General features: G+C 40.9%; 1 protein-coding gene across 1 annotated transcript; it reads right to left on the reverse strand.

The window, feature by feature from the left end:
- Positions 1 to 618: 618 nt before the first annotated feature.
- LOC114499905 (vitamin D 25-hydroxylase) lies at positions 619 to 15,447 on the reverse strand. The gene is made up of 5 exons (XM_028516421.2): positions 15,070 to 15,447; positions 7,281 to 7,422; positions 3,430 to 4,062; positions 2,262 to 2,591; positions 619 to 1,418 (listed from the first exon to the last, which is right to left on the reverse strand). The coding sequence occupies exons 1-5, from the start codon at positions 15,292 to 15,294 to the stop codon at positions 1,243 to 1,245; spliced, it is 1,506 nt and encodes a 501-aa protein (XP_028372222.1). The 5' UTR covers positions 15,295 to 15,447; the 3' UTR covers positions 619 to 1,242.
- Between the last annotated feature and the right edge of the window lie 1,022 nt (positions 15,448 to 16,469).

A 16,469-nucleotide genomic window follows, 5' to 3' on the forward strand; every position in this document is an offset into this window, starting at 1 on the left:
TACCTGGTATAATTATTAACAGAAATCCCTCACTCTCAAGTTATCCTGGCTCTAAAGCATATTTTTTGGATTTGAATAGTTTTATCTTTAGAAAAATGACAGTAATCTGAGGAGACGCCTAAAGATCTTTAAAAGTCAAAAGAATCCAATCTTTAAGCCCTGTGACTGGTTATGGAAAATAGTGTAACTAGGGAAGTTGTGCCTACAAAGAATTGTTAGAGTTATTTTTATTTTAAATGCATTATTGTAATTTCCTATCTATTGAACTGCTGCTTTGGGGATGTATACTCAGGGGTTACACAGACCCTCCTCATTGGAAGAAAGAATAATGCGATTCTTTTTTTTTAAATTTTTTATCCTCACCAGAGGACATTTTTTCATAGCTTTTAGAGAGAGAAGAAGGGAGAGGGAGAAACACTGGTGGGAGAAAGAAGCATCAATTGGTTGCCTCCCATATGCACTCTGAGGGGGATCATATGAGCAGGGATGAGAGCAAACTGCACCCTAGGTACATGCCCTGACAGGGAATTGAACCTGCAACCTTTCAGTCATGGGACAATGCTCCAACCAACTGAGCCACACTGGCCAGGGCAGAATGATGTAATTCTTTTTTTTCCATTTTTAAAAATATATTTTATTGATTATGCTATAGAATGATGTAATTCTTATGAAAACATAGTAGGGAGCAAGGTTGGAAAGCATTGGTAGGGTCTACATTAAATATATAGATATTTCTTCTATCATCTGCCACCATGTCTAAAATATCTCTGTAATCCAAACTCATCTGAGTCTTAATTTCTTCTTTAGTTCTTCATTAAACTGAAGTAGCACTACACACACTATTAATAACAATACCTGATTAGAAGGAAGCTGGCATTGGCATTTGGCAGCAAATCCCCCCGGACAGGAGCAAGATGGAGTCAAAGACGGATGAAGGCACCTGGTACTCAACAAGAGGCTGAAAAGCCAGGCTCTGCTTAAAGAATCCATGGCAAATCCTGGTATGTTATGTAACACCTGTCGTGTGTACCTTTGTCTTCCTCAACGGGTAATTCTATCTCCGTAGTCATAAAAAAAGCTTGAAAAATATCAGAGCTTGTGCTTATTATTGCCTGGTGTTGTTTTTAAAGTGGCATCCATGTTAAATGGCTTTATGACTTTTGTCCAAACACACACACCGATTAAACGAGGTTCAGCGGTGAGGCGAACATACAGCCTGTTCCACATGACATCCATGCGCTTTCAGCGTCTCTCCACACAGATGAGGTAGGGCTGGGGCTGCAATGTCATGCCTAACCTGGGCTTCAGATCTGGAACCAGTTCGTCTGGAAAATGCAAGTGAAACCGCTGAAGCAAGGCTGTGAAAAACAGGAACATTTCCATCCGAGCCAGCTGTTCTCCAAGACAATGTCTTCTTCCTAAACAGAAAAATTATACATCATAATTCTTTAAGAATCCACAATATTTACCAAAATTTATGTCTTATATATGGGTGCCACTCAGGAAATCTGGAATTTAAAAAAGTTAGAAGAGGTTATTCTTTTTAAAGAATTTTCTTAAACTCCAAAGAACAGAAGTTGGCTTTTCATCTCCCAGAACCCATTTCTTTACTTTCTTTTGTTAAATCGTGGACTTGTGGAAACTTAGTAGTCTGTTCCCCACTTCCCTTGCATGTTGCAACAGACCTAAGATATGCCATGAAAGCTCTAACTAGAAGTGTGACATTTTGTTCTATAGATTCAAGAGAAGATGATTTCATTTCAAATGACTAAAGGTGTACCCTTCCCAAATAAAAGAGCTGCCAGTCTATCTTCCATGGGTCTTGTGATCTGTGTACTCTTTGGCCACAGAAGCAGTATTTTTGGAGGTGAGGTACAATAAACTGGGAACCAAGAGTACTGGATTCTAGCTTCACTTCAAATTATGAGTCATTCCCCTCGCAGGATCTCGGTTTCTCAAGTTACTCATTACTGACTTACAGCTCTTGCAGTTGTGATTACAAGCCAAAAGTCCACATGCAAAAAGTTTCAGAAGCCAGAGGTCTCAACAGTTTCTCTCTAGATACTAAATGCAGGCTTATTTTGAGTAGAAATAGTTGTTAATGACCTCTAATTAAACTATTCTCTCCTGTGAGAATCAATGCTGTTTTCAGATTTGGAATATGTAATTCTACAACAGAATGCTTCAGATTAAGATGTTACAGTAATGAACCATTATTTTACTTTGTACTAAAGTTATGCCCCATGTGAAAGTTCTCTTACCTAGAGAAAACGGAACCAAAGCTTCCTTCTTGGAAAAATATCCATTGCTGTCCAGAAATCGCTCAGGATAGAATATTTCTGGGTCTTTCCAGTACTTTTCATCAAAGTGTACAGAATAAAGATTTGTAATTACTGTTGTACCTTTAGGAATGGAATAACCACGTACAACTGCATCTTCAGAGGTTGCATGGAAAATCCCTAGCGGCACTATATTGCAGAATCTTAAAACTTCATGCAAAACTGCCTCAGTATAAGGCATTTTGCATTTGTCATCCCAAGAAGGCTTCCCACTGGGTCCCATAATTAAATCAATCTCTTTCTGAACTTGTCCTGTCAGAGAAAAAAGTATTCAATTTATTATGCAATGCTTAAAAAGTAATATCTAAAATAATTTCCTTTTGGGATAAAACAAGGGATAACCTATAATAATAAGTCAGCAGGGTATGGGCACACCCAGATTCAGGTTTTTCATGATCTGGGAATCCTATTTAAATATATATACCACGTATCTGGTACTACCAGTAACCAATGCTCCGATTAACTTTGTTCTGAAAACCACATTAAAAGTAATAAAAATCAAACAAATCTAAAATTGGAATAGCACCTTACTCTCAGCAAGGAAAACAGTGAAGCATGAAACTTGAATTAAAACAACCAGGTTTCAGGTCCCAGCTCTGCCGCTCCCAGTGAATGAGGCTGGACGCGTCAGCCACTCGTCCTTTTCCCCGTCTATAAAATAGGCATAATAAAACCTACCTCTGAGGTTTTTACATGAATTGAGACAGTAGATTTGAAAGTTCTTTATAACTATTACCACATTTTCAGACCATAAGACGCCACTGCCCGCCCCCCACCCCCCCCCCGCCAATTTGGGAGGAATAATGGTTGTTAATGCTGCTGTTGAGTTCTGTTTACATTTACATTGGTGAAATATTATGTTATTTATGCTATTATTTTACAACATTTTTTGCTTCAAATTTTTTTTCCTTATTTCTTCCTCTAAAACCTAGGTGCATCTTATGATCTGAAAAAATACGGGTAAATGTTTTTCTTCTTGGCTCTCACAGCAGAAGTTCCTACCTAAAATGCTCTGTACATGGCCAAAGACTCTAAAGCACGTGTGAGTCCTAAAGGTAAGTTCGGACCTTGGCATCAAGAGAATCCTCACCTTGAATGTTCGGATAAAGGGCCATGAAAAGAATCGCCCACCGTAACACATTGGTTGTAGTTTCGGTTCCAGCAATGATGAGTTCACCCACGGAGAAAATTAGGTTCTCTTTGGAGAAAGTAGATGACGGGTCATTTTTACTTTGGTCCATCTCATCTAAATAAGCGTCAATAAAATGCTGGGGTGACTGAGGCTTTCTGTTGATGGCAACTTTTTCAATAAGCCTGGAGAGAAAATCATAGACCACAGCGGCATTTCTGAACAGCTGCTGGTGTTTTCCGAAAGGTAAGATGCCAATCCACGGGAAGGCATTATACAGGAAGACTGAGGCGCTGGCAGCGAGTTCCACGTTTTCACTAAATAGCTCGATCATGTGCTGAAAATCAGTGTCTTCATAGGTGAATCGGTCTCCAAAAATGATCAGATTGGTTATGTTTGAAACAGCATTTGTTATCAGTTGTTTAAAGTCAAAAGGTCTGCCTTTGTAAGTTTCAACAGCATCAATGAAAAATTTGGTTTCTTCTAAAATTTTCGATTCAAAAGACTTTTGACCATATCCAAAATAGCGAAAGCTGTTTACAGCTAATCTTCTGTGATCAACCCATCCTCGGCCATATTTTGAATTGAGTAAGCCTAAAAAAAAATTAAAAAATTTATCATTCCTACATCCCTGTATCTAATACCTAAAGAGGTTATGGAGTGGGGGAAAAAAAAGATAGTTAGTCATTCCTTTCCAAATTATGTTTCCATAAAACTAAAACTGGCCCCAGTAGATAAGCCCTGTTTTCTACTACTCATTAGCCATAAAATATTATAAACATAAAAAAGCTTGTCTACCATCACCTTGGGGCAGGCAGAACAGACCTATAACTCTCCCACCACAAGACACTGGGCAGTCATGTGTAATTCAACCTGGGTGAACTAGGCCCAGGTGACTTTATTATCCAACTTCTACTATAAGCCTAATTTACAAAAAACAAATGACTGCATGTTCTATGGGCAAAATTATATTTTGGACTAAATAAACACCTGAGATCATATTTCTAAAATTAGAAATTTTAGGAGACTAAATTTCAGCATACAAATTTCCCTTCTGTTAAAGGCACATGTTGCCTAAGATACCTCTGGCAGAGGCAAGGGTGGGCTGAATGAGGTGTTAATGTAGTGAAAATACTCAAGCAAAAAAGAGAATACTATGGCTGAATGTTTGTGTCCCCACAAAATTCCTATGTTGAAGCCTAACCCCCAATGTAATGAGGAGGGGGGCCTTTGGGAGGTAATTAGGACATGAGGGTAGAACCCTCCTGAGTGGGAGAAGCGCCCTTATATAAGGGACAGAGCAGAGGTGCTTGCTTTGGGCCATGTGAGGATACAGGAAGAAGGTAGCTGTGGACAATCCAGGAAGCAGGCTCTTTTCAGACACCAGGTCTGCGGGTGCCCTGATTTTGACTTCCCAGCCTCCAGCTCTGTGAGAATAAATGTCTGTTGTTTAAGCCACTCAGTCTGCGATATTTTTGTTATAGCAGTCGAACCAAGACAGATGGCAAACATGAAACTCCAGCTTCTAATGTTTGTATTTCTTGCCTTATAATTTCTGACTCTCCATAAAATACTGTGCTGTTCTGATGTGGCTGCTATGGGCTAAAGGGAAACTATGGAATAGTTTCCCTTTAAATTAGTTATCAAGGGAAAAAAACATCTTTAGCATATATATATTTATGTAGCATGTACTTTATTCAAAATTTCATTCATAACTGGTATGTAAGTGCACCTATAATGAAAAATGTCATGTTCTCTTTTCTATACGAGGTACCTATGTAATCTATATTCCAATAACGTTGTACAACAATATTTTAATTTGGAGCTGTGCAGAAATCTTATATTCCTATATCTCATTCTCTTTCCACACTCCCAGATAACTGTTCATTCAACAAATACTAAGTTGGTCCAAAGGTTGTGGGTTATTGTTAAGCTGATTAACGAGTACTCATTCCACACATACTTATGCTGCACCTACTATGTTCCAGGCAGCTTTTTATGTGTCACAGATATCCCAGTGAACAAAAGCGGCAAAAGATCCCTACTCTCATGGACCTTACATACTAGAGAGGAGAGGCAAGTGAGTAAATAAATGATATGGCAAGGAAGCAGATATAAGGTGGTTAGGGAAAGCTTCAATGAGAAGGTGATGTAAGCAAAGACACAGATGACAAAGCAAGTCCAGCAGCTCTCCGGGGAAAGCTGCTGGCAGAGGGGGCAGCTAACCTAAGGGAAAGGCACTGAGATGAAAGCAGGCCCTGTGGAAACATATGCGTATGTGACACATGTACAAGAAGGTACAGAGGGGCCTTCTTACAACCCTACACTGGCCACGTTGTATGCTTGGCCAACCCTTCCCCCGGGAGTGGCCTAATGGTAACTCTGGTTTCTCAGTTCCAAGTTCAATGCACATGTATCTTAAAATAACACACAGTTTTCTACCTATTTTTCTTTCACAGGTTTTTGAAAACCTTAAGTTCAATGCTTATTTTATCTTTTTTTTTCTCTTTATTTTTTTATTTTTTTATTTCAATCATTGTTCAAGTACAGTTTTCTCCCCCCTACTCCCGTTCCAGCCCCTCCACCCAACCCTTCCCCCTTCCCCCCATTACCCCCCACCCTTAGTTTTTGTCCATGTGTCCTCAATTTTTTTTATCTTTATTTATAATAAAATAGTCCAAACTATAAATTTATAGCTTTGAAAAAGATATAATATATATTTTATCACAAATATTACTCTGATCATACCACTTTTTATTTTCATAATTTCTTTAAAGGTCTTCTATTTTAATTGTGGTATAATTTCTTCTTTTGCCTAATTATTATTTAGAAAATTATTTCAGAGTCTGAAAAATTTGAATTGTATTTATACTACTGCTTTCAAGTATTATTATTCTCTGTCCTAAGAATTTGGCATTAAAAAACTAGTGTTCCCTTTGCATTAGTTGATTTGCTTTTTGAAATAATATATGGTTAATTTTTATGTTTTTCTTTTCAATCGGTATCTTTTCAGCCTATCTAATCAAGGTATTATTAATTTTTTTTAAAAAGTAAGTGTGAAGTGCCCTGGCTAATGTGGCTCAGTGGACTGAATGCTGGCTTCCAAAACAAGAGGCTGCCTGACAGTTCCTAGTTAGGGCACACGCCTGGGTTGCAGGCCAGGTCCCCAGCAGGGGGCGTGTGAGAGATAACCACACATTGATGTTTCCCCCCCTCTCTTTCTCCCCTCCTTCCCTTCTCTCTAAAAATAAATAAATAAAAATTGTAAAAAAATAAAAAAGAAAGGCTGCTTCAGGTTCTATAATTGTATAAGTACTCTCACAAAGTACCCAAGGCTGGCTTCAAAAAGCACTTTTGATTCAAGTGTGCATACATGTGTATGCATTCCTAACTTGCCTCACAAAACCTGCACATATTAGTAAGTGCTAATTCTTTAAGACATTATTTACACTATTTACTAGAACTTGATTACAACAGTAAAATTAACAGGTACAGGCCTAAAATATTGTGGTGGGTGAAAGTAGATTTACAGTTGTTCATATGGAAAACAATATAATAATCAATAAATAATAAATAATACACAAACAAAATGTGTTTCATGTTTGTCTCGCAACTGTAAGTCTATTTTTGCCCATCCCTGTATGACTGTAATGTAGCCTGAGAGTCCTCAAACACTAAGGTCTGTAGCTTAAATTGATTAATACTTTCCTGTTAATCCATACAATAGAATCCAAACTCTATGTGCTAAATTTACATAAGAAATGTGATTCAAAATAGTATAGCAATCACTAAAAAGGTGAAAATGAACATACCTCCCATTTTTGTCATCTTCACGAATAAAGGAAGGCATGGTCTGTCTGCAAAAATTTCACTCTGATGAACAAGGCACTCCTTTACTACATCATAGCCATTTAGAACCACAGTTGATATACCTCCAAGATCTAAACTGAAGATCTTTGAGAAGAAAAGAAAAACAACATTTAAATGGCAAAGTATATGGAGAAATATAACCATTGCAATAAACATGTACTAAGCCAGTTCTCCCAGATTTGTTACCTCCCTGAAAATGTAGGCATTTATTACTCAACAGACAATGTTTGGAATGCCTTCTCTCTACAAGGCATATCAAACACTATGATTCCATTATGGATTCAATGCCCAAAGACAATCTTTTCAATGGTATTAATGGAAGGAGTACCAGACTCCGAAGGCCTGGGTTCTAATTTAAGCTTTGCCATCAAACAGATATAGGATCCTGTGCAGAACCCGTAACACTTTGGGGCATCAGGGTTGTCACAGAAAATATGGTACTTGATTTAGATGCTCTTTTAAGATTCACTCCAATTCAAAACATTCAATGATATCGAGGAATTTCTTCTTATTACCAACACAAGTGGAGAGACAGCATCATCTACTTAGTCTTTATTACTCCAGACTTAGGTAAGGAAGGGGATTGCCAAAGGCATAAAAGACAACTTTGAAGTGTAAACATATTGTAACTAGGCCCATTTGTATTCAGGTCCCTGAATTCCATGTAGTTGACAAAGCAGGCCCTAAGGGAATATGACCTGGGAAGAAAGGCATTGTCAAAATCACAAAAACTCAACTGAGTAAATTTGAAGATCTAATTTACTTTATTGGATGATTCATGAATTGAACAGTATCCCATCCAGCAAGCAGAAAGGAGTCCAAAGACCTGTGGAAAAGGAAAGGATTTTAAAAGCAGAGAAGAGAGAAGAAAAGGAAATCATTGTTTCAGGCAAAATCATTCTCCTAAGGGGAACAAAGAAGTCTACCCAGTACCTTATCTAACTAGTGCTGAAATGGTAATTTCACGTTGATTAGTCAAAGGTTACATTCCTGGCGGAGGTTGAAACTGAGTTAACTTAGATACTAAGTCCTGCTTTGCTGACATGGGGTTTTTTAGCAGAAGTGACTCCATTTTGGGCCTGCTGTCTCCTTTTAATAGTATTTGCCATATAGGCACAGGTGGCTACCCCTCATTTAAGGGGAAGGCCCAGACAGAATACCTATGCTATGCCTTGCAGGAGCTTCTCCCGTGCTTTAGCTCAGGTTCACCCTCAATGTCACACCTCTTACAGTCATTCTAACTAGGCCCATTAAGGGACTAGTCCAGTGAGAGAAGAGTGCTACCTTATCAGTGGGATGCAAAGAATGCTTATCCCCATCCTCTGAGGATTTGGCTGAGAGTTTTTTGGAGCCAAAACACTGAGTAAAGCCTCATCTCTGCAAACAAAACAAAAGGCTTAGCAGAGAACAGAAGTTCAGCAGAAGTAGTTACAGCAGCAATAGTGATGAAAACTCCACGTAGGAACAGAATCAACCATCTGAGCAATGGAGTCTTTGGCACAAGAATAGGCCCTGCCAACTGAGCAGCAGGTACACCTGGAACCTTGGGGGAGGAGCATGGACTGCCTGCCACAAGCAGTGGTATCAGTCAAAAGCAGCAGTGTTAAGAGTTTCAGCTGAGCAAAGGTGGGACTTTTTCAGTTCCCAAAGCAGAAATGAAATGGTCTGAAAATGAAGCCTTTACCCAGAAGTGTAATTTTAGTAGATATAAAGGAAAACTTCCTCCTCCTGTGTGTCTCCTCTGCTCCCAATACTCTACTATGGGGATCCCCAACCTCTGGGCTGCAGACCAGGCAGGGTCCGGGCTTGTTAGGAACCAAAGCTGTACAGCAGGATGTGAGTTCAAATGTAAAGTGTTTGAATCATCCTGAAACCATCTCCAAGCCCAGTCCATGGAAAAATTGTCTTCCATGAATTGGTCCCTGGTGCCAAAAGGGCTATACTTCTTCTTCTTCTTCTTCTTCTTTTTTTTTTTTTTTTTAACATTTTACTTATTTTTAAAGAGGGTAAAGGAGGGAGGAAGAAAGGAAGAGAAACATCAATGTGTGGTTGCCTCTTGTGCACCCCTCACTTGGGGACCTGTCCCACACCTAGGCATGTGCCATGACTGGGAATTGAACCAGCAACCCTTTGGTTTGCAGGGCGGCACACAATCCACTGAGCCACACCAGCCAGGGCTCTTCTCCACTTCTGACACCAGATGTGTGGGTTTTCCACACGTCAAGCAATTCTGGGACAATAGCTGGGTGTCCTACAATTCAACTCAATTCTGATAGATCTACCTGGAGACAGTGCCAGGTTCCACAAATTAAGAGATCAGTGCCACCCTGGTTGGTGTGACTCAGTGGATTGAGTACCAGCCTACGAACTAAAAGTTGCTGGTTCAATTCCCAGTCAGGGCTCTTGCCTGGGTTGTGGGCCTGGTCCCCATTTGGGGGGTATGAGAGGAAACCTATCAATGTTTCTCACATCGATGTTTTTCTCCCTCTTCTTCTGCCCCCTCTTCTGCTCTCTCTAAAAAAAATAATAAAGTCTAAAAAAAAAAAAGATCAGTGCCACAAGAGTTCTCCCCCACTTCAGATGCCAATCACAAGCCCAGGTTGTTGCCTGTGCTTCTGACTAACAGGCTATAAATCAGGGGTTTGCATGACCTTCTCCTCAGGTTCAATTAACTGGCTAGAGTGGCTCACAGAACTCAGGAAGATATTTCACTTGCTAGATTTTAGCTTTATTATAAAAGGCTGTAACTCAGGAGCAGCCATGTGGAAGAGATGCATAGGGCAAGGTATGGGGAAGGGGTGGGAAGCTTCCACGCGCTTCCAACCATGCTACCCTCTGCTCACGTCCATGTGCTCACCAACATGGAAGCTCTGTAAATGCTATAATTTGAGAATTTAGGTGGATAGTTTATTACCTATGAGTGATCAGTTAAATCACTGACTACTGGTGACTGACTGAACTTCCAGCCCCTCTCCCCTCTTCAGAGGTAAGGGGAAGGGATCAGACTGAAAGTTCAGCCCTCTAATCCTGACTTGGCCTCCCAACAACAAGCTCTCATTCTTTGAGCTTTCTAAAAGTTACCTCATTAACATAAACTCAGGTGTGGTTGAAAGGGAATTGTTATGAATTTTTAAAAAATAGACACCTTTACCCTTTATCACTCTTAAGACAGGAAGTTCCAAGGGCTTTATGTGCCAAGTAATAGACAAAGACCAAAATATGTATTTCTTACTATAAATCACAATATCCAGCAGAGATAATAAAAGGGTGCCATTAGTGAACAGCCAATGGTCCTGATGTAGGAAACAGACTGACAATTTCACGAGGATGATAAAAGATCCTGGGATTGAAAACTGTTAATATGAAGGCAGAACAAATGGGTGTCAATTTTAGGGTAAACTGTCAGGCTGTGGGCACCAGGGATTACAAAAACCAAGGAGGATCCATGCTTGAGAATGCTGTTCTACAATCCACTTTTACTCAAAAATTCAAAATGTCCCTGTACTTGAGGGTAAAACTGGGGAAACTATTACTACAACTAGCATCTATTCTGTATTTCACTGTTTTTCAGGTGTTTTGGTAAAAGTTTGTGTATAAAACTGAAAACTTACCCTTAAGCTACTTTGATCTATGAAATGATCCAAATGAAGTTTGTATGTTCTCTGATTTATTCAGTAATTTTTAGTATTATTATAGGCTAGTTATGATGCAGGCAGAGATGGAAAAGGAGCACACAAATTACTTTCTTTGTTTTCTAGAAGTTAGTCTATGATCTTCAAGCCTCTTTCCCTCCCTCAAACCAGCTCTACCCACAATTCTTCACTAGCTCAGTTAATGACGACTCCATTTTTCCTTCAAGCTACTCAGGCCCCAAACCACCCATGAGCTGCCCGTGTTGACTCAATTTTCTCTGCCCAATCCCACATCACTGCTCAGTAGTCATGTTGTTTCTGCTTTCACTCAGGGGGTGTCCAACCTGCAGCCCATGGGCTGCATGCAGCTCAACACAAAAGAGTAAATTTACTTAAAACATTGAGTTTTTTTGTGATTATGTGTCATAATGTATTTAATGTGTGGCCCAAGACAACTCTTCTTCCATGGTGGCTCAGAGACAACAAAAGCTCAGACATCCCTAAACAGAGGACAATTTCTTCCCACTTCTGCCACTGACACTCTAATCCAAGCCACCTGCATGTCTCCCCTATGCTATCACCACAGTGTCTTGTCTCTTTACAGGTGGTTCTGCACATGCCGTGCTCCAGCTTCATGTCCTTTGTACTTGTTCTCTTGGCCTGGAATACTCTTCCCCTAGATATTCCTATAGCTTGCTCATTCATTTTCTTTTAAGTCTTTGTTCAGATGCCTACTTTGCAGCGATGCTTGCTCTGACTAGCCTATTTAAAATTTCACCTCTTAGTATTCTCCATCTCCCTTGCCCTAATTTAGTTTACTTCATACTCTGTACTTTAACATATTGTATAATTATTATGTTTATATTGTCTGTCTTACCACCTTCCTCCCATCCCCACCCGGTGAAAATGTACATGGCATGATTTGTTTTGTTCACTGTTCTGTCTGCATACCTAGAACAGTACAAAACATAAGATGACAACTGATAAATATATTTTATCAGTTAAATTAATGAAGAGTGGTGGAGGCATACATTTAAGCAGATTATTAGCCCTGGCTGGTGTGGCTCAGTAGACTGAGTGCCAACTTGCCAACCAAAGGGTCATTGGTTTGATTCCCAGTCAGGGTACATGCCTGGGTTGTGGGCGGGGCCTCAGTGAGGGGTGTGCCAGAGGCAACCACACATTGATGTTTCTCTACCTCTTTCTCTCTCACTTCCCCTCTCTCTAAAAATAAATAAACAAAATCTTTCAAAAATAAAAAGCCAGGTTATTATGTGCTAATTATTACGTGCATGGGTTAAGTGCTAATAACAGAGGAATGCGAAAAATGCTGTCGATGAAAACTGATAAGTAATTGCCACACACTTTTTCACCTTCACTTGTCCTGTTTTCTCATTTAGAATGCTTCCCTTGACTGCCATACTGTCCAAACCATTCCATGTCTTTAGGGACCATCCTCCATGAAGCCTGTCTTGGAGCACTCTCTCCCTCTCTCCTTTGACCCACCACAGCACATGCTTAGAAGCTCCCAGGGCACTTATTTAATACTCCCTTGTGACAAACATTCACATTCTTTTTTTTCAAAGACTTTATTTTTAGAGAGAGGAGAAGGGTGGGCGAAAGAGGAAACACCTATGCATGAGAGCTACATGGATCGGTTGCCTCTCGCACACCGCCAAATGGGGACCTGGCCGGCAACCCAGGAAAGCGCTCTGACTAGCAGGCGGATGCTCAATCCACTGTGCCACACCATCCAGGGCCAAAAACATTCATATTCTTGTCTTCTGTTTGCCTGCTAAGTTATAAATGCCTTAGAATAAATGATTCCAAGTCTTTCATCTTTGAACCTTCCACAGAATCCTGTTCAGTGCCTTACATAAAAGTCTCAATAAATGGTTACTATATATTGTAAATGATAAGTTGTCAACTCCACTTGCCTTGAAGTAATTACTTTATTGCCCTATGTATACTACCTGAAAATAATCTGTAAAAAACATTTGTTTACCACTTTACTAGTTAGGGAATGTTTCTCAAAATTTGAATTAAGATTAAAGTCACTATAGAAGCTGACACATTCAGAATGAATCTCCAAGGAAATGGTAATTCTTGATGGGGTACATTTCTATTTCAGACTGCCTTTAAAAAGAATGCATAAGATCTGAGGACTGGTTGTCTTCAATTATAAAGGAGAACTGAATTCACAGACTTCATAAAGTAGATGTCACTTGAAGTGACTGTCATTTCTCATAAGCAATTTTCAAGTCCAGGTTTTTTATATGAGTCCACATCTCCAAATTATAAAGTCAGATAGTGCAAAAATAAGATTACATTTACAAATAAGCCCTATAAACAACTTTCTACAGTCTTCCAGTAGTACTCCTCCCACTTCCAAAAAAGGTATAGTACTAATATTATACCTGTATAGTGTACTAACAACTTACTCTAACCTTGAGATTTTGTCAGACTGGGGAACACCTCTAAGATAATGGGAGACCTTTAAGGATATTTCACAACTAAGATAAAGATAAAATGCTGCTATATATTTACAGAGTTAATGTTAGGTGGTATTTAACTTAAGTCTAAGGTGGAGTCAGACAGTGTTTACATCTGTTTTGTTACTTTCTCCTTTTCCTCTACTCCTTTTGCCTATTAAAAAAGTTTGATTTTACCACTTCCAGTAAAGAGCCCTCTTTGTAAAGAACCGTGGCGACCTAAAATAGCTGGACCAGCAAAACACACACACACACACACACACACACACACACAAAGAAGGTTCAGTCATGCCAAATTCTTAAATCCACTGAACCAAATCTACCTATCCCAAGATAAATTTTGCAGCATGTTTCTAATTTAATTTGTAATGTTATGATAGGATACTTAGATTACCACCTTCCAGAAAAGAATGTTCATGTAAAAACTGCATTCACATCAGTTCAAATATTTATATATAAAAAGCACATTCCTCTTCTGCAAGACACTATTTCACAAAATTGGTTTCACAAAATTGGTTCACCTTTGAACTTGTAGGTCTAATAAGTTGTTCTGTAATTAATCACCAAGAACATCAGAGTAGCACTTAACTGTTCTTAGTTACTATTATTCTCATTACGTACACGAGAAAATATTAAGATGCAAAGACGGAAAGGTCAAATTTTTCTGACGAAAGAGGATCAACCTCTAGTCTCACACTCTCACATCCAATAATTTCTCTACAATATTATGATGCTTTGTGCTGACACAGCAGAAATAAACTATATCAAATGGAAACACACTCAAATCTCGGAGAACTTGAGGGTGAAAAAAACCTTATGTTTGTTTTTCCTAAAGTCAGCTACCCTTCAGAGATACAAAACATTAGTGAGCTGCAGAAAATAAGACTAATTCTTGTAAAACCTGGTTTAGATAAAGATTTAAGCCCAGGGAAGACCAGCGGTCGTTTTCCCGGGCGCTGAGTTTAAAGGAATCCACGTTGGAAAGGAGGCTGGCCCGCAGTAGGTGCAGGGTTAGGGTTTGCTGTGAGGATGCTGCTGACCTGTCACAATGACACTGCTCACCCTGCGCTGTGGGACTCCGCACCCATTTGTCATTATCCATTTATTCATTCTTTCACAATTCTTTACCCGAGCCCACCTCTCTCTCTGACCAGGGCCTTCCCGGACCCTTGCTAATCCTCTCAACAAAGGCCTAGACCAGCCGTGCTCAAAAGCAAACACCCCAGAACCTCCTATTACGTATTCACTCGGTCCTAGAATTTGGGTGCCTACTTTGCAGGGAGACCTGGGGCTGGAACTCCGGCCGAAACTCATTCCTCGAGGGCAGAGCCTGTAGGCCCACTGCGCAGACGCGGGAGCACCACCTCTGCGGTTTAGTTGGCTGAAAGAGCCGGTACAGCGTCAGGCGGGTGGGAGTCCCGCCTGGGCGGGGCTCCCCAGGCCGGGGCGTGGCTTCGAGGACTACTCCTCCCGACCCAGGAAGTGGGTTTCTCTCCAAACACCGGCTACTAGGAGAGGGGTAGCCACAGATCCCGGCCAGGAGCGGCTGTCGGCCCACCCGGGAGGAAGGCCCGGGCCCTCCCTGCCCACGGCCCGTCGGGCTGTACCTCGCCGTACACCTGGCTCTGCTTTTTCATGTAGACATGGGGGAGCTCAGCTGAGGCGGCCAGCGAGTAGATGTTGCCGATGAATGGCAGCCCCGACGGACCCGGGGGGAACCCCGACGGCCGCCTCTGTTTCAACAGCTGGCGGACCCCCAGCGCGAAGAGCAGCAGGAAGAGCGCGCAGCCCACGGCCGCCGCGCATGCCTCAGCTCCGCGAGGTTCCCACATGGTTGGGGCCTAGGGCCTGTGAACCCGCCGCTGCGGGACTGGGCTCGCCCCTTACTCCGCTGTACCCCATTGGCCCGCTACTCTGAAGTCCCGCCCCAGTCTAAGGGCCATTGGCCTCTCGGGTCGGTTATCTCTGTCCGTCTTGGCTCTGAGTTTGCTGTGTGGAGGTGGGTTCCGCCAGCTGGCTGTGGCTGTGGGCGAGCACCAGCCCCGCTGGCACCGAGTCCGGAGGCCCTTTGCAGGGTGTTGACCTCAGGGCGTTGACTACTAGTCAGTTCAGCCTCTCTCACTCGGCGGAACCTGCCTGCTTTGCAACTAGCCGGTACTGAGGGTCTTTTTAGGAATCAGGTCTGCGTATTTCAAACTAGAAACACTGAAGAGCTTATCAACACTGAGATCTTTAGCTGAACCTGATAATCTTTAGAATCTCCATTAGATAAGATTGGAGAATAGATAAAGCAATATAAAATATATTATCTTACTACTCATCTGCTCTTTCCTCCTATTTCGAGGCATTTTTGTGTGTGATCCCTTGAAAACTGTGATTATGCAATATTTAGGTAACCTGAATTAACTACACATCTTTTCACCCCTTCTTGGTCTTCCCCAACTGGTTACTTCCTGCCAATCACAGAGGATTCTCGGTCTAGAGTTGCCCAGAGATAGTACTTACTATTCAACCTTTCTACCTCCACTACCTAAAATTAAGCAACTGACTGCCTATTTGCTATTTCTGTAGCTATTCCTGTTTTCTGTTGAGCAGTTCCTTGCAACACAAGACCTTCTCAGCATGGGACTCTTCTAACCGTTCCTCCCAACTGTCATTCAGCAGTGGCAAGACTTACCGTCCTCATCAGTTTATTAAAGCTCATTCAAACAACAAGTATTTATTGAATGCCTCTTACCATGTGGTATCTTAAACAATGGAGGCACATAGGTGAAAGGAGTAACAAAGTCCCCACCCTCCTAAAATTTACATTCTTGTGAGAGGGAACACGAATAAGTACATAAATAATTTTAAATAATCACACACAAGTGAAAAGTGTGTTATACAGAATGCCTGAGCATGGTGAGATAATTTAGCAGGTAAGGGATGTCAGAAAATGCCTCTTATAGAAGATGACATTTGAGCGATCAGATAAGGAAGTGTATTCCTTTTCCACTGCTGCTGTAAC

This window comes from Phyllostomus discolor, chromosome 6, assembly GCF_004126475.2.
Source record: "Phyllostomus discolor isolate MPI-MPIP mPhyDis1 chromosome 6, mPhyDis1.pri.v3, whole genome shotgun sequence".
In the NCBI taxonomy this organism is placed as follows: domain Eukaryota; kingdom Metazoa; phylum Chordata; class Mammalia; order Chiroptera; family Phyllostomidae; genus Phyllostomus; species Phyllostomus discolor.